This window comes from Hyperolius riggenbachi, chromosome 6 (assembly GCF_040937935.1).
Source record: "Hyperolius riggenbachi isolate aHypRig1 chromosome 6, aHypRig1.pri, whole genome shotgun sequence".
Lineage (NCBI taxonomy): Eukaryota > Metazoa > Chordata > Amphibia > Anura > Hyperoliidae > Hyperolius > Hyperolius riggenbachi.
Genome location: NC_090651.1, coordinates 200,245,330 through 200,273,122, shown reverse-complemented (window position 1 = coordinate 200,273,122; position 27,793 = coordinate 200,245,330). Strand labels below are relative to the sequence as shown.

At 44.8% G+C, this 27,793-nt stretch overlaps 1 protein-coding gene across 2 annotated transcripts in view; it reads right to left on the bottom strand.

Moving 5' to 3' along the window:
- UBASH3B (ubiquitin associated and SH3 domain containing B) overlaps positions 1-27,793 on the bottom strand; it is a 263,575-nt gene that overhangs the window by 91,990 nt on the left and 143,792 nt on the right. For both annotated transcript variants that reach the window (XM_068240295.1, XM_068240296.1), the window contains exons 3-4: positions 20,113-20,299; positions 16,997-17,195 (exon numbers count right to left, since the gene is read on the bottom strand). In XM_068240295.1, coding sequence (XP_068096396.1) covers positions 16,997-17,195; positions 20,113-20,299 — 386 coding nt within the window. The remainder of the gene's footprint in view (positions 1-16,996; positions 17,196-20,112; positions 20,300-27,793) is intronic.

The window sequence follows — 27,793 nt, the reverse complement described above, 5'->3', positions numbered from 1 at the left end:
AAGCGGCTCGGTTTGTGCTGTGGGCGGAGAAAAGGTTTCCTCTACATCACTCTTGCATACAGCATCTCCTTGTGTAAAGTGTGCCGAATGGTTGAACGATGCACAGTGACTCCATCTGCAGCAAGATGATGTTGTAGGTCTTTGGTGCTGGTCTGTGGGTTGACTCTGACTGTTCTCGCGATTTGTCGCTTCTGTCTATCTGAGATTTTTCTTGGTCTGCCACTTCGAGCTTTAACTTGAACTGAGCCTGTGGTTTGTGGCCTTCCATTTCCTCAATATGTTACTAACTGTGGAAACAGACAGCTGAAATCTCTGAGACAGCTTTCTGTATCCTTCCCCTAAACCATGATGGTGAACAATCTGTCTTCAGCTCATTTGAGCGTTGTTTTGAGACCCCCATGTTGCTACTCTTCAGAGAAAATTAAAAGAGGAGGGAAACTTACAATTGACCCTCTTAAATACTCTTTCTCATAATTGGCTTCGCCTGTGTATGTAGGTCAGGGGACACTGAGCTTATTAAGCCAATTTGAGTTCCGATAATTAGTTCTAAAGGTTTTGAAATCAATAAAATGACAACAGACCCAAATTTATGCACCTGCCTAATTTTATTTAAACAATTATTGCACACTTTCTGTAAATCCAATAAACTTCATTTCACTTCTCAAATATCACTGTGTGTGTCTCCTATATAACATATTTAACTGACAATTTTTATCATAACAACCAACAATTTATACAGGAAAATCATGCCGATTAACAAGGTTGCCCACACTTTCGCATCCCACTGTCTCTATTTATGTATTCTAATTTATTCAGCGTAACAGTGTTTTTGTTTGTGCCATGTACTGTATGTGCTGTATGTGTGTGTGTGTGTGTGTGTGTGAGTACAACTTTTTTTTTTTTTTTACACTACAACTTTATCTTACTTTTGAACTTCAACTTTTTTTTGTTGTTGTAATCTACTACACCCGCCAATCGCGCTGATTATGCCACACGCCGCTGATTGGAGGGGACACACCGTCGGGGACAGAGCTGAGGGAAGGGGAACACCTGGTATTACAGATGGAGGGGGCAGAACTGTTGGAAGGGGACATGCCGGGGAGCACATCGGAGAACATGCCAGGAAGAAGGTACAGTGCTGCAGTGGATCTTCTTGGAGACACCAGCAGCGGTCGCATGCAAGTCACCGCGATTCAGGCTTGGCATCACCGCTAGTAGCTTTTTTTTTTTTTTTTTTATCTGCAGCCTGGGTCTGGAAAACCAGCAGGGAGGTTAAGTGATATGGCGTGATAAGACCAGGATATAGGACGTTTTTATCTTTCTTAGGCAATAGTTTAGGGTACATCCCCTTCTGTAAAATTAAGTTACATAAGCTGGCAAAATAGGGAGAGAGCCTATGCAACTTGATAAAGCAGTTTTTTTTTTTTAACCATAAAAAATATTTTATTAAGGATTACAAACAGGGTCATAGTACATACAAGGGTAGATTGTAGTGCATGATAGTACAATAGGCGCATAGCATATAAATCAATACATACATATCACATATTATATAGTTTCAAACAGTAAGTAAGAAGGCAATTCTGGTATTGAATAGCTTGGTATTAGCTCATACATAGTACTCATGTATCGAAGCCCGTAGCAATAAAAAGGGATCGCGCACTACTTATACCAAGAGGAGTGTTTGTCCTAAGGACCTACAATTTAGAATTTTCCATATAGTGTGCACAACGCCCAGTTTAAGGATACTGGAATTGCAACATGCATGAATACACTTGGTATTCTACAGATGAGTAGCTAGTACATTACTATTACCTGTCTTTCCACTTATCCCAGATTAAATGAAACTGCGAAATACGCTTCCTGTGGGTGTATACTAGCTTTTTAAAGGGCAGCGCGGTGTCTAGCCTTTTGATCCAGCCACCCAGTCCTGGAGAGGTCGGGGATAGCCAGTTCAAAGCTATTTCCTGTCTGGCCGCAAAAAGTGCTTCCTGCATAAACTTTTTAGTATTGAAGTGCAATTCTTCTTCTGTTATAATACCAAGCAGACATACTAGAGGATCAAGTTCTACAGGGCAGCCCATTTTATTATGTAGGAATTTCACTACCTGGGACCAAAAACTGGCCACAGGGGTACATTTCTACACCAAGTGATAAAAGGAAGGGGCATGGGTCTTGCATTTGGGGCATTCATTACTGGCTTCTGGTTTGTACTTGGCCAATCTGGCTGGGGTTAGGTATGATTGATATATAAAATTTAGTTGAGTGGCCCGATCTTTAACATTAAGTGAGACTTTCTGGACTGCTGCAAGTGCATCTTCCCAGTCCTCATCTCCAATGTCCAGACCCTCATTCGACCATTTAGTCTTAGCAGGCTCCGTACGGTCCAGCGCTTTAGAAGTTGTAATTTCTTTGTATAGGCTACCTATTAGGTGTTTAGTAGGGCCTTCAGCTATTATAGATAGTATAGGATGGGGCGCTATTTGTATGGGGTTTCCCCTGAATTGATGCTGAATAGCATGTTGCAGCTGAAGATAACGGAAATAATGTGGAGCCAGTGTTGGAAACTGGTCAACTAAATTCTTAAATGGGAGGAGCTTGCCCTGTTTAATTATCTGGCCTAAAAACATTACCCCTTTCTGCCGCCACAAGTGTGAATCAGGGATTTTACTGAGCTCATGCAGGTTGGGGTTGTCCCATAAGGGTGTGCGGGGGTCATAGCTGGTCAGGGAGTAAATTGCATTAATACGCTTCCATACTAAATGTGCTTGCGCTAGAATAGTGTTTGATGACTTAGAGGGTGTTAGGTGTCCTTTTAAAAGGTCCAATGCCACGCTTTCTTTGTCTAGGTCCAAGCTGTATCCCAATGCCTCAGCATTGTAAAGAGAACCTGTCGTAAACCAGGATGCAATATGCTGTACCTGAGCTGCAAAGTAGTAATGTTGTATTGAAGGTAGTGCAAGTCCTCCTAGGCCATTAGGATTTATTAACAATGAGTGCTTTATGCGGGCTCTCTTATTATTCCAAATAAATGCAATTATAATAGAGCGTATTTTTTTGAATACAGTAAGGGGAACATAGATTGGCGATTGGTGCAAGACATACAGGAGCTTGGGCAGCAAAACCATCTTGATAAGGTTTATGCGGCCTACAATAGTGAGATACAGCTTGGACCACGACTTGCACTTGGCCTGTGTTAATTGAATTAGAGGATATATTTCAAGCTGAAGATATGTTTTAGGAGGAAGACTGATTTGTACCCCCAGGTATTTAAAAGACTGGACTGTGAGTAGGGGTGTCGTTGGTGCGACTGTCCCTGCAGAGGATTTGTCTACATGCATTATCACAGATTTAGATTTATTTAATTTAAGACCAGAATAGTATCCTGACTCCTCAATTATTGCAATTGCTAGTTGTAGAGACTTTTCAGAGTCCGCAAGGTAGAGAATCGTGTCGTCGGCGAGAGGCCTATTTTTTCCTCAGTGTGTTCAGTATGGAATCCGCATATCTCAGGGTGTGATCTGATACGGCACGCAAGTGGCTCAACTGCTAGCGCATAAAGCAGGGGAGAGAGAGGGCAGCCCTGTCTGGTACCTCTACCCAGTGTGAATGCTTCTGAGATCCAGCCATTTGTGCATACCCTAGTACTCGGGAGCTATAAAGAAGACCTACCCATTTGCAAAAGGCGTCACCAAAGCCAAACCTGGCAAGGACCGCTTCAAGGTATGGCCACTCCACTGTGTCGAAGGCTTTAGCCATGTCAAGGGACGCCACCACTCTTTTACCTGTGTTTATGTGATGGGCTTGCAGATTTGTCCACAGCCGACGTACATTCATGGCCGTGTTTTTACCTGGCATAAACCCGGTTTGGTCCGGATGTACTAAAGAGAGTATAACAGTGTTTAGTCTAATTGCTAAAATCTTTGCCAGTATTTTAATATCCACTGGCAGAAGGGATATTGGGCGGTACGAATCACAATAAAGCGGATCCTTGCCAGGCTTAGGCAGTACAACAATCAACGCTTCGTGCATAGACTGCGGCAGTGAACCAGATTCATATGCATTAATAAATGTTTGTAGAAGGAGAGGGGCTATTATTTCGTCATATCTTTTATATATTTCAACTGGCAGCCCGTCCAAGCCAGGCGCTTTTTTGTTTGGAAAACTAGCTATGGCTAAAGTAACTTCGTCTAAGGTAAGGGGGGCATCTAGAACATCTCGTTGCTCTGGAGTTAAACGTGGTAGGTTGGCTTCAGCTAAGTATATCTCCGAGTCTGTCCTGGAGGCAGCGGTCTGACTCTTGTATAGAGAGCTATAGTAATCAAAGAAGATTTTATTGACTTTGGGACTGCCTGTAACTACATTACCCTGGGGGTCCGCAATATGTGTTATTACTGGGGGAGAAGTATATGTTTTGGATATTGTTGCCAGGAGGGTGCCCGCTCTCTCCCCTTGCTCATAGAAGGCCTGCTTGTTGAAGAATAGCTTACTTTTGGTAATTTCTTCTATAAGTTGATTATGCTTACGGGCTAGTGTTTTCCATTGATCAAGATAATCTTGAGTACGGGTAGTAAAATAATGTGCACGGGCGCTCTCTATCTGTTTTAGTAGTTCTTGCTCATTACGTTTAGTATTATCTTTACATTCCGCTATTGCTGCAATGAACACACCTCGGGTAAATGCCTTGAAGGTATTCCACACCAACGACACATCTTCCTCATCTCTATGGATAAAAATGAAGTCTTCTAGACTTTTGCTGATTTCCTCATGTGTAGTTATTAGATCTAGCCAGAACGGGTTAAGCTTCCAGTATTGAAACGGGGGCTTATTTCCCCATATAACCTTAAGTGTGATTGGAGAATGGTCTGAAACTAAGCGTGGTAGAATTTCTACATGAGACACATCTTTTAACAGACACAAAGAACATGTCAATTCGTGATGAAGTGTTGAACGTAGCTGAGTGGCATGTATATGATCATTGCGTAGGGAAAAAATGGCGCCACAGGTCCGTATAGTTAAGTTCGTTCATTGAGTTTGCTAGTGTGGTGACTTTATCTTGTTTAGGGGGATACCTATCTATGGAGGGATTGCAGACTGAGTTAAAATCTCCTAACCAGAGGACATGGGCACAGGGATGTCTTAACCACTTGATGACCCACCCTTTACCCCCCCTTAAGGACCAGCGTGGTTATTAGTGATCTGTGCTGGGTGGGCTCTACAGCCCCCAGCACAGATCAGGGTGCAGGCAGAGAGATCAGATTGCCCCCCTTTTTTCCCCCCTATGGGGATGATGTGCAGGGGGGGTCTGATCTCTTCTGCCTGCGTGTGGCTGGCGGGGGGGGCACCTCAAAGCCCCCCTCCGCGGCGAAATTCCCCCCTCCCTCTCCTACCTGTCCCCTCCCCGGTGATCCGGGCTGCACAGGACGCTATCCGTCCTGTGCAGCCAGTGACAGGACGTCCCCTGTCACATGGCGGCGATCCCCGGCCGCTGATTGGCCGCTGATTGGCCGGGGATCGCCGATCTGCCTTACGGCGCTGCTGCGCAGCAGCGCCGTACAAATGTAAACAAAGCGGATTATTTCCGCTTGTGTTTACATTTAGCCTGCGAGCCACCATCGGCGGCCCGCAGGCTATTCACGGAGCCCCCCGCCGTGATTTGACAGGAAGCAGCCGCTCGCGCGAGCGGCTGCTTCCTGATTAATCAGCCTGCAGCTGGCGACGCAGTACTGCGTCGCTGGTCCTGCAGCTGCCACTTTGCCGACGCACGGTATAAGCGTGCGGTCGGCAAGTGGTTAATATGAAGTCTATACCTTCCTTAATTACACCCGCTGCATATGGAGGAGGAATATAAATATTCAGAATGAGTATGGGAATTCCTGAAATTCTGCAATGTAGAAATACATATCTGCCCATTTGATCCTCTCGGGTCACTAGTATCTGGAGAGTAAGGGATTTTCTAAGTAAGAGCGACACCCCCTTTGAGTATTGAGAATATGTGGAGTGGAAAGACCAACCCACCCAGCTTCTACGTAGTGCCTGTGTCTTGTCTCCCGTGAGATGCGTCTCCTGCAGAGCAACAATATCCACTCTCTGGCGTGTTAGATATGTCATCACCAACTGACGTTTCACCGGATTATTTAGGCCTCTCACATTCCAGCTAAGAATTTTAAGGTTGTTTTGTGCCATTCTCATTACTGTTTATGTATATAAGCAGGATAAAATATAGTGTAATCTGCACCTTTCTGTACCATTTCCTATGACCCATGTATGTATTGACGTAGTATATTTTCCCCTCAAGTGAAGGATTCAAAACAAAACAAAAACTTCCCCCAATCCCTAACCCACCCTGATCTTCCAAAACAGCAGGAAGGTCCTTACCAGGGGCGTCTCACCCACCAGGCAAGTATAGGCGGTTGCCTGGGGCGCCATGAGGTGGTGAGGCGCCATGAGGTGGTGAGGCGCATTCCCCTACCGCTGCTACTGTGACCATGTTTTTTGTTTTTTTTTTTCTATATTATATTACCTCCCGACTCAGTCCCCGGTGCTCGGCATGCGACCATGTGCTCAGCAGTGCCTCCACCTCCACTTCTCCCCAGCCAATAGAGCAATCAATACTGCTCTTCTCTGCCAGGCTCCTTCTTTAAAGCCGTGCCCCTTCTTCTCAGTAGCCACACAGGTAAAGTGTTTATCCCGTGTGGCCCAGCCTTTAACTCTGCCCCACACCAGTCAAACCAGGATCCAGCGGCCAGCCAGCTTATGCCCCCGACAGTCTGACCCCCCACCTGTGTCACTGGCTGCACACAGACACTGGAGCGAGACAGCCAGGGGACAGATGCAGTCACAGAGAGAAGAATGTGATGTGTCCGTGTTGGAGACCCGCCCCAGCACAAGACAGCAACACAGCCCGGGAGAAGGGAAGTTTCTGCTCCAGTCCAGAGATGATAAGCTGCATGCACAGGCAGAAGAGAAGGTATGCAGGCAGGCTGCTAAGAACACTTCCTGTCCTGTGTGCAGACTCCCAGTACTGTTATAACTGCTAGAATGTGCCCTGCTCTTTTGATACTAGAGTTTTCTTTGAAAGCTGGTTAGGCTGTAGGCTGGTAAAGCTGTAATCCTGTGCTTTAGTGCTGTGCTGTCTCTCCCTCTCCCCTGTTTCTCTGCACCCTCTTCCATCTTATGCTGTCTATCCCTCCCCCTCTCTGTTCCTCTACCCCCCTCTTACATCTTATGCTGCCTCTCCCTCTCTACTCTTTCCCTCTGCTCGGATTACGTGCATTTTCTGGTGAAACGCTTCCACATTACGATTATTTTCTGACAACGCTGCCCCATTAAGATAAATGCTGCTGCAATAAGTGTATTTTCGGGTGAAACGCTGCCACTTTACGAATATTTTCCGGTGAACTGCTGCTGCAATAAGTGTATTTTCTGGTGAAACACTGCCACATTACGATTATTTTCTGGTGAATTACGATTCTGAATTACGATAACTACTATTATTTTATGATGAAACACTGCCGCATTATGATTATTTTCTGGTGAAACGATGCTGCATTATGATTATTTTCCTGGGGGGGAGGGGCTTGGGGGGGCTCCACAGGTTTTCTCGCCTGGAGTGACAAAATGACTAGAGGCACCCCTGGTCCTTACACCCCAAACTAAGAACAATATCTATATAGCAGACCACAGCTAAAAGCTGTAGTATCTGCTAGGGGGTAATACCTAAGATGGTATAGCCTTTTTTTGTTAGTGCGGAAGGAAAGGACAGGTGTTCAAGCTTCCAACTACACTTCCACGAGCCAGGTTCTCTCTGGCTCCCGCTCACTGTTCTATATAAACTGCTAGGGCAACAAATAATATAAATGTTTTACACACTGCATTGTTCTAGACACTCATGCATTTACAGCTCCCAGCATTACCCAGATGGCATATGAATACATTTATAAGCAATAACCTGCACATATATATTGCGGAATTACACACTGAACGTGCGTAAACAAGGGTGACACTGGGGGGAGGGCGTACAGGGGTAAAAATTGAAAATTAAATCAAAAGTGAGAGTGGGGACACCCCCTCCCGCAGGGCCCAGTGACGGGAAGCAATATGGTTGTCTTCGGGGTGTAGGCCCCAGTGGGAGAAGCGTGCACACTCCCAAAAATCAAAAGAGGGTAAGGTAAAGAGGAGCGCGGACACCTCCCCCCCAGCAACCCCAATTTTTTAAAAAGAACCCGATAGGCATCATCGTATAAACACTTACTTCCAGTATGTGCGACACTGGAAACCCCCCCCCCCTCCCTCCTCCCTCCCCAAGCATTCAAACTACATGGCTAACGGCCTTATAGTAAACTGATATGGTTGTTGTTGCAGCAAATTACTGTTCATCGTATCCTTGTGGCCTTTTAGACTTAGTGGCAGGGTGGATATACTCAGAGCACAGCTCTGGGGCATTTGTCCGCATGGCCAGAGAAGGGCCGCCAGTGCAGGCCTAAACAACAGTTTGATCAATGTACGTAATGTGGCTTATTGCATTGCCCATAGAAGAAATGCCACGCGTTTTAACATGTGCCCATGCCGCTACAGTCGAACTTCAAGTTTATAGGCCTCAAGGCCTTTGATGCCAGTAGGAGTAGGGACAGTACGAACCATAACAGTAAAAAGGGGGAAAAAAACGGGTTAATTACATATCAGCTCGGCGAGGGAGAAGAGGGGGACAGGCCAGTCTTCACCCACAGTACTCACGGATACTTTTATAGATCTGGAGCCCTTTCAGGTGAGGCCGGAGCACGTGGCCGTGCATCCAGCCATGTCTGGACTTCTTCTGGAGTGGAGAAAAAGTGTGTCTCACCATCTGCAACAACACGTAGCTTTGTTGGGTAAAGCATGGCGTATATCAAGCCTAGGTCACGGAGCCTTTTCTTAGCATGTACAAACTGCGCCCGTTGCTTTTGCAGATCTATAGAAAAATCTGGATAGAAGGATAGCCTGGCGTTTTCATATGTAATGTCACCTTTGGCGCGGGCTGCGCGCAGTGTCGCATCTCTGTCACGATAGTTAAGGAGCTTCATAATGAAGGTGCGTGGTGGTTTTTCAGGCGCCGGGACCTTTGGTGATACTCTATGGGCCCTCTCGATGATAAATACAGAGGAGAATGTAGACCTTCCGAACAAATCTATGAGCAACTTTTCAGCATAATCTGCAGGCGCGTTTCCTTCCACCTTTTCAGGTAGGCCCACAATGCGCACATTGGAGCGGCGATTTCTGTTCGAGGTCTTCTTGCCTGTCTTTGAGCGCCTTTATATCTCTTTGCGTTCGGGGTGCATCGCGCTCCAGGGGTCCAATGCGGTCTTCCACGTTGCTTACTCTGGTTTCAACTTCGGAGACTCTAGTCCGCAGCGTCTGCATGTCTGCTCTGAGAAGTGAGACATCGGTTCGTACCTCTTCCAGCTTAGTGGTAATAAGTGTTAGGGCCGTCTGACACGCCGAGACACCAGCCATGATTTGCTGTAGGGATGGGGCGGGTGCCTCCTCTCCCGCACTCTCGTCGCCATCTTGGGCATCCATCCGAAACTTGCGTAGCTTGGCGATGGCCTCTGAAGCGCGGCGGGTCATCAGCAGAGTCGGCACCAGCTAGTTCCTGAAGGTGTAGGAAAGGCAACCGAGTAGATCCGAAGCAGTTTGTTTCATTCTAGTTTGCTTTAGTATATGTTTTATCGGAGTTTAGAGCGGGAGCTCAGCACCAGCACGTCTTACTCCATCGGCTTCCGGCCACGCCCCCTTGATAAAGCAGTTTACCTCGAAACTGTCTGTAACTGGATAATCAGCTCTCTATTTTTAATGCAACAAAGAGCTTGTAAATAGTTCTACATGGTGCTGCTGATCTCTTTTGCTCTTTTGCTGATAGCTTTTGTCTATTTACTTCAGTCATAGCCTCTGCATATACAAGAATGTCAATCTGGCTCTAGACGTGGCCTCTGAAATTACAATTTTTAAAAACAAATAAGAATGGCCTTATTTAAAAAAATCTAATTCAAATTGCTAAACAGCCAATTTGTTTTGTTTTAAATCAACTAAAGGCTGCCATACACTGGTCGATTGCCACCAGATCGACCAGCAGAAAGATCCCTCTGTGATCTAATCTGATCAAAGAGGGATCTATTGGCTGCCTACACTGCAAATAGATTTTGAATCGATTTCACAATGAACCCGATTCACAATCTGTGGAGCTGCCGCTGCCGCCGTCCGCGCCCCCCCCCCCCCCCCCCTGCATACATTACCTGATCCGGCCGGCGCGAGTCCCCCAGTCTCTGCTGTCTTCTTCTCCGCTCTGGGCTCCAGCTTCACTTTACTTCCTGTCCAGGGAAGATTAAACAGTAGAGGACGCTCTACTGTTTAAACTTCCTGTCGGGACAGGAAGAAGTGAAGCCTGCCGGAGCCCAGCAGAGAAGGAACAATGGTGACAGCAGGGACACGCAGCGGTGGAGCAGGTAATGTATTGCAGCTTGCGCCGGTCGTCGGACATTCGAACGCCGCTATCGACGCACTCCCGACCAGCCGGCGATCGAGAGAAATCTTCCGCGTGGACAGATCGACGGGAACGATCGATTTCGGATGGAAATTGATGGTTCGTTCAGCGTTTGCGCAACTATTTCACTAGCAGAGAAACAAATACTTGAATCACAATATTTTCAATTTGGTTATACATACCTAATATTATGATTGAAACTGATGACATTTTTAATACTCAAATTTACTGGTCTGTGTGTGGCTCTCTTCCACAGTATTACTAAAAATTATACAAACAGCCTAAAACCTCCTGTCAACACATTACAAAAGTTCTAATCAAAAGTTCTGCAACAGTAATCCTCATGAAACAGTACTCCTGAAACTGTAATCACGTACTCATCAAACTTTAACACACTTAAATTTGTGATGAAAAAAAGCTTGGGACAGGGACAGGAGGGCAAAGTTTAAACAACAGCTAGCAAGAGATGTCAGTGGTGAACAATGGCAGCATTTAGCCATCAGTGATCATTACCCTGAATGTCGAGGCAGCCTAGCAATATGAACAAAGAACCTGGTTTTAGTATATATCATAAGGTGCAATAGTCCATCCAGATTAAAGTGCTTACACAACTTTATAATCAAATACACAAATGACCAATATGTGTAAAAAAAGAAAGCTTGGCTGGTAGCACAGACTACTCCACTAGCATTGCGGCCTTTGCGCTGCTTTCTCAAAAAAGTAGCATTATGGCCACAATTCTAGTGGAGTACAGTATAGTCTCATAATAAACTCTGATATAGTGAACATTTGGGAATAGTAAACTACCTCTCCATGTCCAGTCCCGGCCAATCTCCATTATATATCTATGGGAGCAACGCCTAGTATAGTAAACTCCGATATAATAAAACTTCTGTTATAGTAAACATCTTTTTTGCCCCCACGTGATGGTGACTCTGGATATAGTAAACAGTGGGCAGAGCATGCGTCATATTTCAGTGTGAAACCCATGGTCGGCTGCTCTTTTCAAGCTGGTTGCAGATGAGTTGATCCTTGATAACATTTGTAAGACAAGAAGAATGGCACCGGCGCTGGATATACAGTGCTGTAAAAATAAGCAGCCTGGGAAAAATGAGGAATAGTGTGAACGTAAACAAAAGAGGATGCAATGTTACCACTCCCACTGTGCAATCATCGATAAAAGTATTGCCACAGTCCTCCCACAGGATTGTACACACTGCCGGGTATCTCTTCCCTTGTTAGCGATGACACTCCTGGTAGTGTTTGGAGCGCAGTACAGGTTACTTTCACTTGTAGTGCAGACCAGAGCAGGCCTACTTGCTGCAAAACTAAGAAGAGTGGAGAGTAGAGTACAAATTCCCCCCCGCGGAGGTATTAGAGCTACTTACACTCCAGATGCTAGTGGCTTTTTATGATTGGCTACATTTTGAAGAGAGGCTTCATGATTGGCTCAAGTGTGAGCAGAAAGTTTTGCAGAACACATGCTGCAAGTCCTGCCCACAGTGGTATCGGAGCCACTCACAAGAAGCTAGCGGCTGCATCTATTCAGTGACTGCTATTGCTACAATTTTTAAGGAGTCCTGCATACTGTACCACTAATTTGTCTAGCCTGGCTATGCAGCCCTAAGGCATACTTAACCTTGTATTACCTAATGTGCAAGTGCTTGTACTGTAGTATTATTATTATTATTATTTTATTAGCAGTGCGGGGTGGGAATATTAGAAGTTCAGTCTTGTCCAAATTAAACTTCAGGTACCTGGCGGCCATCCATGAGGAAATGGATTCGACTTTGTCCATGGTAGAAGAGGAGAGATCTGGGGTGTGGAGGTATATCTGGGTGTCATCGGCATACAGGTGGTAATTGAAACCCATGGAGGAGATGATTTTGCCAATTGAGGCAGTATAGAGTGAGAACTGTAGTGGTCCTAGGACTAAACCTTGAGGAACACCAACTGAGAGGGGTGTAGGAGTGGATGAGGAGCCATTGAAAAATGTTAATAAGGAGCGGTTGGAGAGGTAGGAGGAGATCCAGGCTAAGGCTACGTCCTGAATGCCCATTAACTGCAGAGAGTGGAGGAGGAGGGAGTGGTCGACAGTGTCAAATGCCGAGGAGAGGTCCAGGAGGAGCAGGATGGAGTATCTGGCCCTTTGAGTCCACCTGGAGACAAGCATGATATAAATGTTATTTGTCTTGTCTTGTCTATTTACCTTCGGCTTTGGCAAGGTCATTGACCACTTTGGTGAGGGCTGTTTCTGTAGAATGGGCTGTACGAAAACCAGATTGCAGAGGATTGAGAAGGGAGTTGGAATTGAAGAAGTTGGTCAGGCGTTGATGGGCCAGGTGTTCAAGAATTTTCAAAGGGAGGAGAGAGATTGGGCGGTAGTTGGATGGCAGTGCAGGGTCAAGTGAAGGTTTCTTTAGCAGCTGTTTCAATATGGAGGGGAAGATGCTGGTGGAGAAGGAGAGGTTGCACAGGTGGGTGAGGACAGGGGCCAGATCAGAAAAATGCGGGTGCAGAGAGTCAGATGGGACCGGATCTAGGGGGCAGGAAGTGGCAGGTGAAGTTGCCAGCAGCTGGTTGACTTCCTCCACTGTGACAGGATTGAAGGAGATAAGGGAGGAGAAAGAGGCAGGAGTAGGATGGGGTGAGGAGGCGGGGGCGATGGAGTGGAGGAGAGAAATATCCCTCCGGATGGTTGTAATTTTGTTGAAAAAGTAGTTTGATAGGTCAGTGGCTGAGAGTGTGGAGGTTGGGGGGAGGTTGGGGGGGAGGTGTGGGGTTGAGTAGGGCATTGAAGGTGGCAAAAAGACGACATAGGTTGGATGCTTGGGTAGCGATCAAGCGAGTGAAGTATATCTGTTTGCTATCAGTGAGGGCAGTATGGTACGTCTGCAACTTGGTCTTGTATCCCAGGAAATCATGGGTCTGGTGGGATTTCCTCCATTTGCTTTCTGCAGCTAGTGGCTCATTTTGTAGTTTTTTGTGAGTGCAGTGTGCCAAGGTTGGGGTGACAGGGAAGCAGCATGATCTAAGGCTGCTGAGAGGTTACTATTGTATTGAGCTGCCGCTTGGTTGGGCAGGTTAGGCTGGGAATGGAGGAGGGGAGGGAGTGAAGGGGTGTGGCTAGTACATTGGGGTTGCCCCTGATGAGTGCGCATGCACGAAACGCGTAGGGCGGAGCTACGGGCGGATAGAGCTGGCGTGGAGGATTGTATTGACATGCTTGATTTTATTGGAAACTTGTGAGTGCACTACTTTTATTTATTTTATTAAAGTGAATGTTTTTACACTATGTGGAGCTTTTCAGTTATTAGGCTGGTGTGAAGCTTCTGTTCCTACGGAGTTATCCATTTGAGGCTTGCTGAGAAAGACCCGCTGGGCGCTTAAGTGCAGTTGCTGTCTTATAATCTGGGCAGCTAAACAGAAGGTGAGAGGCCACGTATGCTGGTGGTGGTGATAAGTTTGAGGGAACACACATGATCTGGAGAGTTGTGGAGGTGCTATTTGTGCTGTCTGTGGCTGGCAGCTACAGCTTATGGTGAGGACCTGTGTGACCTGGTGGATGGTGGATACCTGGGCAGTTTTCATTATCAATTCCTGGCACTGGGTGTGAGGGATGTGGCACTGGTACAATACAGTATTACGCTATGGTTTGTTCTTTTTCTCTTTCGTTTGAGTGATACAACTTTAAGAAGATTTCAAGTACATGTGAGCGCAGCATCTTAAAGGGACACTGTTATACACATCTGATGCTTGATGATTGGTGCAGCGATCCATGGACACGTAATTTAGGTTTTGGACTTTAAAAGGACTTTATAATATTGAATGTTTTATATGCGAATTATTGTTTATATTGTATAAGTGAGCGCACAAAACATAGATTAAGGTATACAGTACATTGGGGTTGCACAGATCTCTCTGCCAGGGTCCAGTTTGGGGAGAAGGGCAGGGGGTGCTGGACGGAGTGAGGGTGAAGGTTATGAGGTGGTGGTCGGAGAAGGGAAATGGTGCAATGTCCAGGTTTGTAAGTGTGATGGCTTTGGAGAAAATTATGTTCAGAGTATTACCAGCGCTGTGGGTGGGGGCGTTAGTATGCTGAGTGAGGCCAAGGGAGTTGGTGAGGGAGAGAAGCTGAGTGGCAGCAGATGTGGTAGGCTCATCAAGTGGAATGTTAAAGTCTCCGAGGATGATGGTTGGGAGTTTGGAGGACAGGATGTGTGGGAGCCAGGAGGCAAGGATGTCTATTCTCCATCTATTGTCAATTATTGTCCATCGTGCATATTCTTACACGCTCATTTCTCTCTCATTTCTATAAAATTAGCGAATCAGTTGGTCGATTGAGGTTTGATCTACCACACTGTAGTTGATCACCAAATAAAGTCGATTGCTAAATTGCTCGATGCAATATGGCAAGATGTATAGCTACCCTGAGAGTGTGCTGGATTTAATGTTCTCTAACAAGCTTATGATTGCCATTTGTAATCAACATGTGTGGCCACTTTAATGCCTGGTACACACCATGCAATTTCCCATGAGATAGATGGGTCGACAGATGACCTCCAAGATATCTGATCAGATTTTCTGATCGATTCTCTGATCACTTTTATGCAAATCGATCAGAAAAACGACCGGAAATCAGATCCAACCTGTCGGAAATTATCTATTCGACCCATCTATCTGACAGGAAATTGCATGGTGTGTACCAGGCCCCAAACAGAGGCAAAGTTCAGACCTGCAACAACCAGTCAGAATCCTACTTGTATTTGTCTTATTTCAAATTGTGATCTCCAGCTGATGGCTATAGGTAACTGCACCTTGCTTCCAAACACCCCTTAGTTAATTAACCCTTTTGTCTCAGAAACATGTTATGAAGATGAGTTTTAAGTTGCTGAATTGTTGTGCTACATACCACACCTGTATGCTAATTATATACCTAAATTCCACAGAAATACTTTTGCTTTCTGCCAGTAGAAATGCCTGATGGGCTGGAACAAGCTGGTAATATTTATTTCTCCCAGTATTGCGGTGTGTGAAGACTTCTTCAAACTGTCCAACTAATTCAATATGTACTGTACCTCCAACGGGAGGTCAGAGTTGATCCTTTGCAGTAGAGAATGTACCAGGGCATGCTGGGATATTTCTAGGACAATTTCTGATATAGTAAACCACTTTCGCCTGGAGCGTTCTACGTACTGCGCAGGCCCAGAATGCTCCCGGCGCAAGACATGGGAGCGTGCCTGGCCATACTGCGTATTCGTCGACTGGTCCCGACTGATGGATTTTCTAGGGCCAGTTGTGGGTGAAAGGAGAAGGAGAAGAATATGCCGTGGGATCGATCAGGCCGGAGGGGGCTGGAGGAAGCCCCAGGTATGTATATTTTATTGTTAATCGTCCATCTCATGTACACTTTAAACATAAATTTGTAAACTTTGAAAAAATGGGATTAATTTACAAAATAAGACTGTGGGATTCCAAGTCCTATCTAGACCGTAAGATCGCAAGGGCAGGGCCCTCTGTTTAGTGTTTCCGGTTCCTGTTGCACTTTAACAAATGAACAGGTGCTAGCATTGGTGAGGTTTTCAAACTACACATCAATTGTATATATTTGTTTTGCAGGATGTCCTCATTGTACAGTGTGTTGAACTACCCATGTATCTATATTAATCATTATTGTATGTTTTTGTGCTATTTACAGTGCTGCGGAAGACGTTGATGCTATATACCAGTGATGGCTAACTTTGGCACTCCAGCTGTGACAAAACTACAAATCCCACCATGCCTCTGCCTCTGCAAGCTATGCTTAGAGCTGTCAGAGTATTGCAATGCCTCATGGGACTTGTAGTTCCACCACAGCTGGAGTGCCAAGGTTAGCCATCACTGCTATATACAGTAAATAAAAAAAAAATAGTATAGTTCATACAAGTTTACTTTATACATTGTTACTGAAATGCCTTTGTTATAAGATTAATTAGCTGTATCTGACATTAGTTCTTCTTAAAGATCTAGAACTATTTCATGCCAGCAGTAATTATACCAGGTCAACCTCCCTGGTGGTATGATTCTTTCTAGATTTTAGGATCTAAAAGCGGTACAATTTTTTCATTAGCTTTTAGACCCTAAAATTCAGAAAACGAAATCATACTCACCTCCAATGGGATCCAGCGCTGCAATTCTTCCTCCTGTCCTCTGGGTGTCGCTCCACCCCTATGGGGAGATCACTGTCTGTCATCGTGACAAATAGCGATCTCACCCAAGGCATCAAGAGCCTCAGAGTACCAGAAGAAGACTGACAGTGAGAGTCCAGATCTCAGGGGAGGTGAGTTACAAACGCCACTCTGCTGCAGGCTCTGCATTTACCTCCCAGCAGCTACCTCAACCGAGCTTCGGATTACCATTCCTAATATCTTTTGTCACCCCATGCCTGGGTTGGGAACACCACCAAACAAGTTTAGGTAATAGCCACTTTCTTTTCACCTGCTTTGGTGGACGCTTCCTCGGAAAAATCTGCTGCAAATTTCTTCAGAATCTCGGCACATTCCTCATTGACGAAGAGTCCAATGAAGTTAGAAGATGTATAGAGCTCCAGTGGAAGAGGAATGGGAAATTTGGTTTTCCAGTGGGCAACCGTGGTCTGCAAAGCCTCGCACAAGGCATCAACATTTTTATCTTCACACTGTGTAGAAGAAGAGACAAGTAACCACAGGGTGCAACAAAATTACCAAACTTTTCCAATTCAACTTTTCAGAAAAAATTATTTTACTGCCCCAAATCCAACTTGAAAAAGGTCAGAAAATCCACATCTATCTAGGGGGTTCTTAACCTTTTCACAGCTAATTTTCTTTTTAAAATAAAGGGTATTTGTGTCTTCTCCTATGAAGGAGGATTATATACAAACCTTGACTTTGTCTTTATGACGTCCCAAGCCTCTAAAAGCCTTACTTCCTGCCTTATCAATTCTCTTAATAGGCAGCAGTAACTTGTTCTCTGCAGTGTTCCCTGCCTTCCTGTAATTTAATAAGTAAACAGTGCCATCTCAAAGAACCTTTATATAGTGCTGACATCTGCAGTCAGTGTATTCCAGTTAGCAGTTAATGAATTCCAACATACAGATTAAACGCAAACTATATGCAGCTTGAAACTGGGCCAATCAAATTCATCAGGCCCAGTTCCAAAACGAAAGCAATTTGTATAATAGAGTACGGCCAATTTCTTTTCTTTTTTTTTTTTTTTAGGGAAGTGGGTGGGGGTACAACTTGTTAATCTTTCACTATGTTTAGTGATTTACCATGAAGTCAGAGTGCCTGGAGGAAACGAATACAAGCATGAGCAAAAAAACTCCATACGTATAATGTAGCCAATATTCAAAGCTGCTGCATGGTGCAAGCGCAATCCACTTTACCTGTATGTGACCTTTTTGTAACACTACACTTACAGCAATATAATTTTCAGAATTTATAGAGAGCAAGATGGACAGCAATGTGCATTTGTAAAATAGTGTTATTTAACTAACTATGGCAGAGATAAATACCTGTGAAAGACATTTTAGTTTAGATTTGCTTTGACACTACAAAACATTAACTGTTTGGCACCTGAAGCAAATATGCATACCGTAATCATTCTACAGTAAGAAATACAGGTCTATTTAAAGTAAGAAATACAGGTGTGCCCTGCAGTCTGCAGCCTCTCCTCCACAATCCACCTAGACCCACTTAGATCCCTACTTGGCTATTATTGTAGTTCCTGCTGCAAGTTGCAGGGGGACATCATCTGCTCAACCTCTGAGCTGAAAATGTTCATCAAAGAAGTACCCAACGGAACCCGGAAAGATCCTTTTAATAGACATTTAACCCATCTGCATGCATCTTATTCTTTATGTGCTTATAATAACCAAGGGTGCTTATAATAACACAAAATACATCTCTGATAACTAATGCAATATACCTCTAGAATAGATTTTTCTTCTCAAACACACTATCTCCTGCTTTTCATGTCTCTACAGAAATTATTCAGCAACAGCCCATACTCCATGCTCTGTGTTTATGAATATTATCAGCATTCCAGTAGAGAGAGAATTATACAAGTACAGAGTCAAGCCTCATACACACAGCCATAGACATGTTAGAGAGAATTTAACCAAAACAGTGGCAAACGCCTGGATCAACAAACACAGTTTTCATGCTAAAGCCTATGACAGCCGATCATGCTTATTGGCTGGTGCCGGGAGGGAGTGTCACAAAAAAAAAAAAAAAAAAAAGCAAAATGTATTTAAAAAAAATCATAAAATAAATATTTATATATAAAAAAAATAAGCAATGGGGGGCGATCAGACCCCACCAACAGATGTCTGTTGGAGAAAGGGGGGGGGGGGGGGGACCACTTGTGTGTTGAGTTGTGTGGCCCTGCAGCTTGGCCTTAAAGCTGCAGTGGCCATTTTAGTTAAAAAAAAATAGCCTGGTCACTTAGGGGGGTTAACACCACGGTCCTCAAGTGGTTAAAAGACAGTGTGCTTTTAAAGCTGCAAATGTGACAGAATGATGCAATGTTATAAAAAAAAAAAAACCTATAAAACTGAAAATAAAAATATGAGACTTTTTCTTAGCTACTAATGTTGTATTCCTTATCCGTACTACACATACAATGCATAATTGTTTTCTTTTTGCTTCAGGTTAGCGTTAAGGACGACAGCTATTGTATGTGAGTGTGCTTATATCTTACTCTCTGTACAGGCAAGGGCAAATGTTTGAGACAGATTGTGAAACAGCTTCAGTCTGTGCTGGACTCATATATATATGCACAGTGTAACCGTTTATACTGTACTTATAGAGGTTGGCATGTCTATCTAAAATGGATGTAAAATAAATAATGCAAGTACCGGTATACTGTATAAATTATCGAGGGCTCATTTAAAGTGGACCTGAACTCTTGCACAGGACAAAAGGAAAACGGAGAAATCCACCGTGTATGTATTTAGAGAGTTTAGCCTGTTTAATTCCCCCTCATTTTTGTCAATCCCAAGTTGTAATTTGATCTCGAATCCTGTGGCAATTTTTTTTTGTAGTTCTATAATAAGAAGAAGGAGAAGGAAGAGAGGAGACAGAACAGGTGAGTGAAGGAAGGTTCGCACAGGAGGAGACGAGGAGGCAAAAATGAGGCACAGGTGGAAAGGAGGCACAGAGGGGGACAGATGGAAAATGAAAAATGAGAGGAGTGAATAGAAGGACATGAGGAAACACAGAGGAGCAGAGAAAAACATGGCACGGAGTGGCACAGTGCTCTGACTTACAAACAAATATATCTTAAGAATGTACCTAGAGTCCCTAGCTTGTTTGTTAATTGGGACCTTTATCTGTATATAGGCATAGTGTACCTAAGGGCAATCAGCAAATATTGTGTTTCATTTCACTAGCAATGTCAAAAATGGAGATACTGTATATGCTAATCTGCATAACAGTACAAACCACAAATATACAAGTTGACCACAACAAAAAATAAATGTAAAATTTTAACACTTTTACACAGTGACAAAGGCTCAAAATCTTTTTATATTTACAAGGATATCCAAAGCATTGTCAGGCTGAAGTGCAGCTTACCATAAAGAACTGACAGAGGGTGATGTGTGGGAAAATATTATGAGCCTTGTTCTTCCCACACAGTTGCTTTGATTGTTGCCAGAAGTCAAACAGCTTTTGAGCCAGTGGACCCATCGGTCGCAGGTAGAGAACATACTCACGGGGAAGAGGGTCATCCAGAAAGGGGTCATCCACATGGGAGAAAAGCCTGGAAAGACACAGTTACTAAATAACTGTCAATTGAATGGAATAACATACATCCAATTTGGAAAAATGGGAGCTCAAGCCTTACATTACCATATTACACATGCAGATCATATATTATTAAATGATGCTGTAAACTGATTACGATACTTTAACCAACAAAGTTTATAAAAAAGAATATATAAAAAAAAAAAAAAAAAGATACCTGTAGTCCAGAGGCTTTCCAAATCCTCACTTGATTGGTCAAACACCTTTCTGGATCCTCTTACAGCCCATTATTCCGACACTGAATCCCTCTATCTCATTTGACAAGAGCTAGTTTCTTGTGGCTGTGCGACCGCTGTGTACAAGCGCATCTAGACTGGGCATGCACGAGTAAGGTCCAAACAAGCCCAGTAGAATGAAGCACTTATTTACAAAAAAAAGCTGTGTACAAGTGTCTTTGTTCTATTGGGCATGCATGGACATAACTCATGCATTCCCAGTTCAGAGGCGCTCATACACAGCAGACAGTGTGGTCACAAGAAAAAGATGTTGAAGGAAGGGAGAGCATGGACACAATCTGAAAAACCTCTATGTTAAGATATGTGATGATTCATATGCCCTTATACAGCTTATCCACTTATCTGATCTGATGTGACAATGCTGTCTGTTTGTTAACCAGGAAGTGTTAAATAAAATGTACTCAGAGCAGAGAAGAAGGAAAAAGAGAACAATGTGTGTTTCTGAGAGAAACCAAAGTATGGTGCCTGTGTACAGTTTATCCTCCATCAGAGATCTGCTTTAACTTACAAAATGAGATTAGAAAGCAGCATCAGGCCAGTTATCCCACCTGTTAAATCAAAATGGCTACACTCTAGACCAGTGTTCCCCAACCCTGTCCTCAACGCCCACCAACAGTGCATGTTTTGTGAAAGTCCACAGAGGTAGTTAATTACCTCACCTGTGATTGTTTGTGGTTTCCTGCAAAACATGTACTGTTGCTGGGCCTTGAGGACAGAGTTGGAGAAGTCTGCTTTAGACCATCCAGAGGCTTTCCACTACAGTGGCTAGTATTCAAATTCAACTCCCCTGCTCCATTACAGGTTTGGATTAAAACTGCCTCAAAGCCTCTGGGTACACTTGAACACTTTTTTTTTAATAGACACTCAGTTAATGTTTTACCAACACCAAGGAGAAATAATAACAGTCCTGTGAAATTAGGGTGTATATCGCTTTTGTCTCTTCATTATCATGTAAACCTAGAGTGAGAAGGCAGGGCCCTATGTAGGCCTTACCTCCTGTTCCTGGACTGCTTGTTCTTTTCAGTGAAGCCATTTCTTTATAACCTTGGCATTAAGTTTTGGGTTAGGATTCTGCTGTACACTGAATTTTGGACTGATCAGACACTTCTCTTATAGCATTTCAAGATTGATAAGCATCTGCCTTTAGTTCTAGAGAATTGAGGAAATTATTAATACTGACTAAATCCCCAACTACATGTACAGAAATGTGCCCTCAGCCCTCCAAGTAACCTCCACAATGATTTTATGTTGCCTGTAAACAAACACTCATCACTGTACCTCTTCCCTGTCTTCTGTTACAGTAATATATTTTAAATATGTTCTTAGTCCAGACTACCTGCTGTACTTTTTATGCACACCAGGTTTTGTTTTGTTTTCTGGGCATAGGCAAGTTGCTTGGCCTTGTATCCATGTCAAATGTCGTCAAAAGTGGAGGACTTTTGTCTAAAACAGTAGACAGTTATTGGATGTTTCAGGACGCTAATGGTTTCTGACAGGTCTGAGATGATGGCGCCACTGGACATCTCTCTTCTCTTACTGGACATTTCTCTCAAGAAAAGCATTCTTGATCCTCCTCAATCTGGTTACAGAAATAATCACAGCTGTGAAACGGCCCTCACCCAGATCTTCAACGATCTGCTCATGGCAAGAGACATAGGCCAATATTGCATCCTGATTTTGCTCGACCTCTCAGCAGCTTTTGACACAGTTGATCGTGAAATCTTGCTACAGGCTACAAGAGTATTGCGGCATAGATGGCTTAGTTCTCCAGTGGTTCAACTCCTTCCTGGCTGGCAGAACACAAAGGGTAGCGCCTTAGGGCCCTTCCTCTCTAACCCTGTACCACTAAAATAGGGTGTACCCCAGGGCACAATATTTTCTCCTTTGCTGTTCACCATATACATGCTGCCACTTGGAAAAATCATACAGAAACCTGGCCGGACATAGCATTGCTATGCTTATGACACCCAGCTATACTTATCATTCAAGCCTGGCATCATAGACTCTACCCCACAAATAAACGCGTGCTTAGCTAAGCTTCAGTAGTGGATGAATAATAACTGGTTAAAACTAAATGCTGACAAAACTAAGGTTCTTGTTATTGGAGGTCAGCACATGACAACAAAGCAGCTTCAGTCTCAGTCAGTACCACTAAGGATAGGAAGCTCAGACCTGAACAAATCAGACTTTGTGCGCAGCCTGGCCGTACTGATTGCTGGGGAATTAACCTTCAGGAATCATATCTCAGCTGTTGCGAAACATTCCTTCTTTCACCTAAGGAACATTGCAAGGATTAAACACCTTATACCCCCTGATCTTCCAGCCCTAGTTCATGCTTCTATTACATCAAGGATGGACTACTGTGATGTTCCCCATACAGGCCTTCCAAACAAAGACCTGCACCACCTGTTAATTAGCTAACCCTGCCATTGCCACAGCATCGACCCTTTGCTCACTCCACTGGCTACCGATAAAATGAAGAATTCTGTTTAAGATTGGCTTATTGACATTCAAATCTGGCACAATCTGGTCCCTGGATACCTGATTGTGGTATTTGATATCAAGGCCGATCTGTAACGCGGCTTAACGTAATGCAATGCACCCCCCTCGCGTTCACAGTGAGGTGGGTGCATTGTGGTATACTAGGTTGTGGTATGGCAACACACTGCATACTTTGCATTACCAGTAAATGCATGCGTAAACAGTGGGTTTGAAGCATACTTTAAACTAACCATATGTTTCACTGTACCCGACAATGTGAACATAATGTGCAGCTCCGCTTTCCCAATCTGTTGTGTTCCTGCTTCTTCTACTAGTACAGTACTGAGCCATGACAGTCATCAATTAAGAAAGTTTGGATTCAGGATGATTCAATTTATTGGCTAATAAGTTAGCCAATATATGGTATCATCTCAATTCAATAGGGCAGCACGGTGGCATAGTGGTTATTGCTCCCGCCTTGCAGCGCTGGGTCCCCAGTTCGAATCCCAGACAGGTCAACATCTGCAAGGAGTTTGTATGTTCTCCCCGTGTCTGCCTGGGTTTACCCCGGGTACTCCGGTTTCCTCCCACATCCCCAAAACATACAGATAAGTTAATTGGCTTCCCCCTACATTGGCCCTAGACTATGATATATGCACTACACAATATAGACATATAACTATGTGGCAGAGGAGAAAACAGGCAGAGGAGACCGGCACTGCAAAATAGCTGATGATTTAATCTTCAAACGTATATGGTGGCACATACAAAAACGTACAAAACATGGCTGTCTGGCACAGTGGATCAAATTGAATAGAGGTGGGGTACCTGGTGGTGCGGTGGGTGCTGGTGGTTTAAGCCTGACGGCCGTTTTGCGCACGTCTGCGCATCTACGGAGGCTGCATGGCGGGGGGGGGGGGGGGGCCCGGCTGCTGGCATTTGTAGCCCAATGCGTGTGGCGGAAGTGTGCCGCCTGCCTGCTCCGCCCCTCTGCGGACCTTCTCACCGTAATGGACGGCTGACACGCATAGCGTGTCAGCTACGTCTGATGTCATGGCGGCAGAACGCGCTGAACCCATTGGTCAGCGTAGCGTAACTTACGCTTCAATGCACGCCAGTGACACAAGTTGGGCTTGTCTAGCACCATCTTGTGTCACATTAGGAGAAGGCATCCTCAGATTAGCATCAGGGTAGAAAAGTGGTGAAGAGATAGTGTATAGTGAGGGAAAGTGTGTAAACGAAAATAGATAGGGCTTGATTCACAAAGCGGTGCAAAGTGTTTGCATGCCTGTGAAAAGCCCTTTATCACGCCTAAACTCAGTTTAGGCGTGATAAGAAGAAACTCGCGCGAATTTTCCGCGCGCAAAGTTTTCCGCGCAGCACCCGGCGCTTCGCGCAAAGCTCCCATTAAGCCCTATGGGACTTTGCGCGCGCGCTTACGCGCGGTAGCTTCGCGCGAAGAGCAGCACAAATCGGTGATAACTCAGTGGTGCAAAGGTTATCACGCCTAAAGTCTTTTAGGCGTGATAACTGAGTTATCACCGCTTTGTGAATCAAGCCCATAAAGACAAGAAAACTAAGAGTAAGATCCAGATAGCAGTGGGACGGTAAAGTGCCTGTTGCAAATCTGTAAAATGCTGTCTCAGCAGCAAAATGTACTGGGAAGGAAAAATCTTTTGATCTTTCCTGCTTCCTGGATCCCTAACTTGAAAGTCTATATATTGCGTAAAGCGCATAGATTATGTTCATGTTTTCCTTCCCAGTACATTTTGCTGCTGAGACAGCATTTTACAGATTTGCAACAGGCACTTTACCGTCCCACTGCTATCTGGATCTTACTCTTATTTTTCTTGTCTTTATCTATTTTCGTTTACACACTTTCCCTCACTATACACTATCTTTTCACCACTTTTCTACCCTGATGCTAATCTGAGGATGCCTTCTCCTAATGTGACACAAGATGGTGCTAGACAAGCCCAACTTGTGTCACTGGCGTGCATTGAAGCGTAAGTTACGCTGCGCTGACCAATGGGTTCAGCGCGTTCTGCCGCCATGACATCAGACGTAGCTGACACGCTATGCGTGTCAGCCGTCCATTACGGTGAGAAGGTCCGCAGAGGGGCGGAGCAGGCAGGCGGCACACTTCCGCCACACGCATTGGGCTACAAATGCCAGCAGCCGGGCCCCCCCCCCCCCCCCGCCATGCAGCCTCCGTAGATGCGCAGACGTGCGCGAAACGGCCGTCAGGCTTAAACCACCAGCACCCACCGCACCACCAGGTACCCCACCTCTATTCAATTTGATCCACTGTGCCAGACAGCCATGTTTTGTACGTTTTTGTATGTGCCACCATATACGTTTGAAAATTAAATCATCAGCTATTTTGCAGTGCCGGTCTCCTCTGCCTGTTTTCTCCTCTGCCACTCTGTTTACTTGTCTTACACCAGAGCACGCAACAACATGCTGACATAGGGGCACCTGACAGACTGCTAAAGCACTCTTGCTAGCACCATAGTGCCAACCCGCTACTTCCTCCATTCCTTATAGACATATAACTATGGTAGGGACTGGATTGTGAGCCCCTCTGAGGGACAGTTAGTGACAAGACAATATACTCTGTACAGCGCTGCGTAATATGTCAGCGCTATATAAATACTTTAAATAAAAAAATTAAATTAAATACTGTAACGATTAGTGTCAGCACACAGAGGATTTCGGATTATTGGTGATCTGCAGAATTATCAATAATACCAGTATAGCTTCACACAGGACACCTAATGTGGTAAAGTGTTTGTGGTGCAACAGTAAGAAAGGTTATCTCCCGAGGAGCAGGAGATACAGACTCTACTGCAGCCAGTGGATCCCTGAGGTGCAGGTGGCCACTGGCTGTACTCAAGCTGACCTTGACCCTATCAGAAAGCAAGAGAGAGAGGTCAACAGAGCCAGAGGTCATAACAAATATCAATAAGCACAATCCTAGTCTGAGGTGTGAGGTCCTTGGTCTCGACACCCGGGAACTAGTCTGAAGTATAACACAGTATCCTATACTAAGGTGTGAGGTCCTTGGTCTCAACAACTGGGAACTGGTCTAAAGTATAACACAGCAATCCTATACTTGGGTGTGAGGTCCTTGGTCTCAACACCCCGGAACTGGTCTAAAGTATAACACAGTAATGACACAGTAATCCTATACTTGGGTGTGAGGTCCTTGGTCTCAACACCCCGGAACTGATCTAAAGTATAACACAGTAATGACACAGTAATCCTATACTTGGGTGTGAGGTCCTTGGTCTCAACACCCTGGAACTGGTCTAAAGTATAACACAGTAACTTCAAGAGCGGAATCTGGCTAAGTGTGAATTCCCAGTTCCAACTGGTTCTAACACACTGTAGGATCTGACTGAGGTCTGAGTGCTCACACGTAAGTATTCGCAACGGCAGACAACCGGCAACTGCCAACCAAGTACTATATATACTCACGGCGCTCCGCAGCACCGCCCCAGCCACTCAGCCAATCAGAAGTCCAGCCGGGATCAGCTCATCTGCCTGATCAGCTGATACCCCTCCTGCTGGCATAAAGGTTCTGTCTTCTGGCGCGCGCGCGTAGCTCCCCATCTGTGTGCACTAGAAGGCCCAGTCAAACTAGACATATGTTGCTGCGCGGAAACCGCCGGCCTGAACGCGGAGATAGCCGCCCTGCCGCTAGACCGCGCGGCGGCATCTCCACTATTCACTACAAATACGTTCTGCATCATCTCTTCCAATAATCTGATATTCTTAATTTCCTTCAAGCAAACTATTTTTTGAGTCTCCTCCATTTTCCAATATGTAGACACTCTAAGCTTAGCTACTGTAATTAACCACGATGGGCGGCAGCAAAGTGGATGCCGTAAGGACTGCAATACGCCCAAGGGAGTTGCGTCCTTCCGGCATGCCGGGGGATCGATCGTGTCATTGATGACGCTCGCTTCCCACGGCAACTGGCTCCGCTCACCCGCGATGACAACCCGCCGGCCGTTCGGAAGCGCCGGCGGGTTGTTAACCCCGTGACCGCCGCTACAAAGTGTATAATACACTTTGTAATGTATACAAAGTGTATTATACAGGCTGCCTCCTGCCCTGGTGGTCCCAGTGTCTGAGGGACCACCAGGGCAGGCTGCAGCCACCCTAGTCTGCACCCAAACACACTGATCTGCATTCCCCCGCCCCCTGATTTTTGTGAAAAAAAATAAAATCTTCTATGAAATCACCATACTCCTAACGGAATACCTTGGGGTGTCTTCTTTCTAAAATGGGGTCATTTGTGGGGTTCCTATACTGCCCTGGCATTTTAGGGGCCCTAAACCGTGAGGAGTAGTCTTGAAACCAAATGTCGCAAAATGACCTGTGAAATCCTAAAGGTACTCATTGGACTTTGGGCCCCTTAGCGCAGTTAGGGTGCAAAAAAGTGCCACATGTGGTATCGTCGTACTCAGGAGAAGTAGTATAATGTGTTTTGGGGTGTATTTTTACACATACTCATGCTGAGTGGGAGAAATATCTCTGTAAATTGACAATTGTGTGTAAAAAAAAAAATCAAAAAATTGTCATTTACAGAGATATTTCTCCCACCCAGCATAGGTATGTGTAAAAATACACCCCAAAACACATTATACTACTTCTCCCGAGTACGGCAATACCACATGTGTAGCACTTTTTTGCAGCCTAACTGCGCTAAGGGGCCCAAAGTCCAA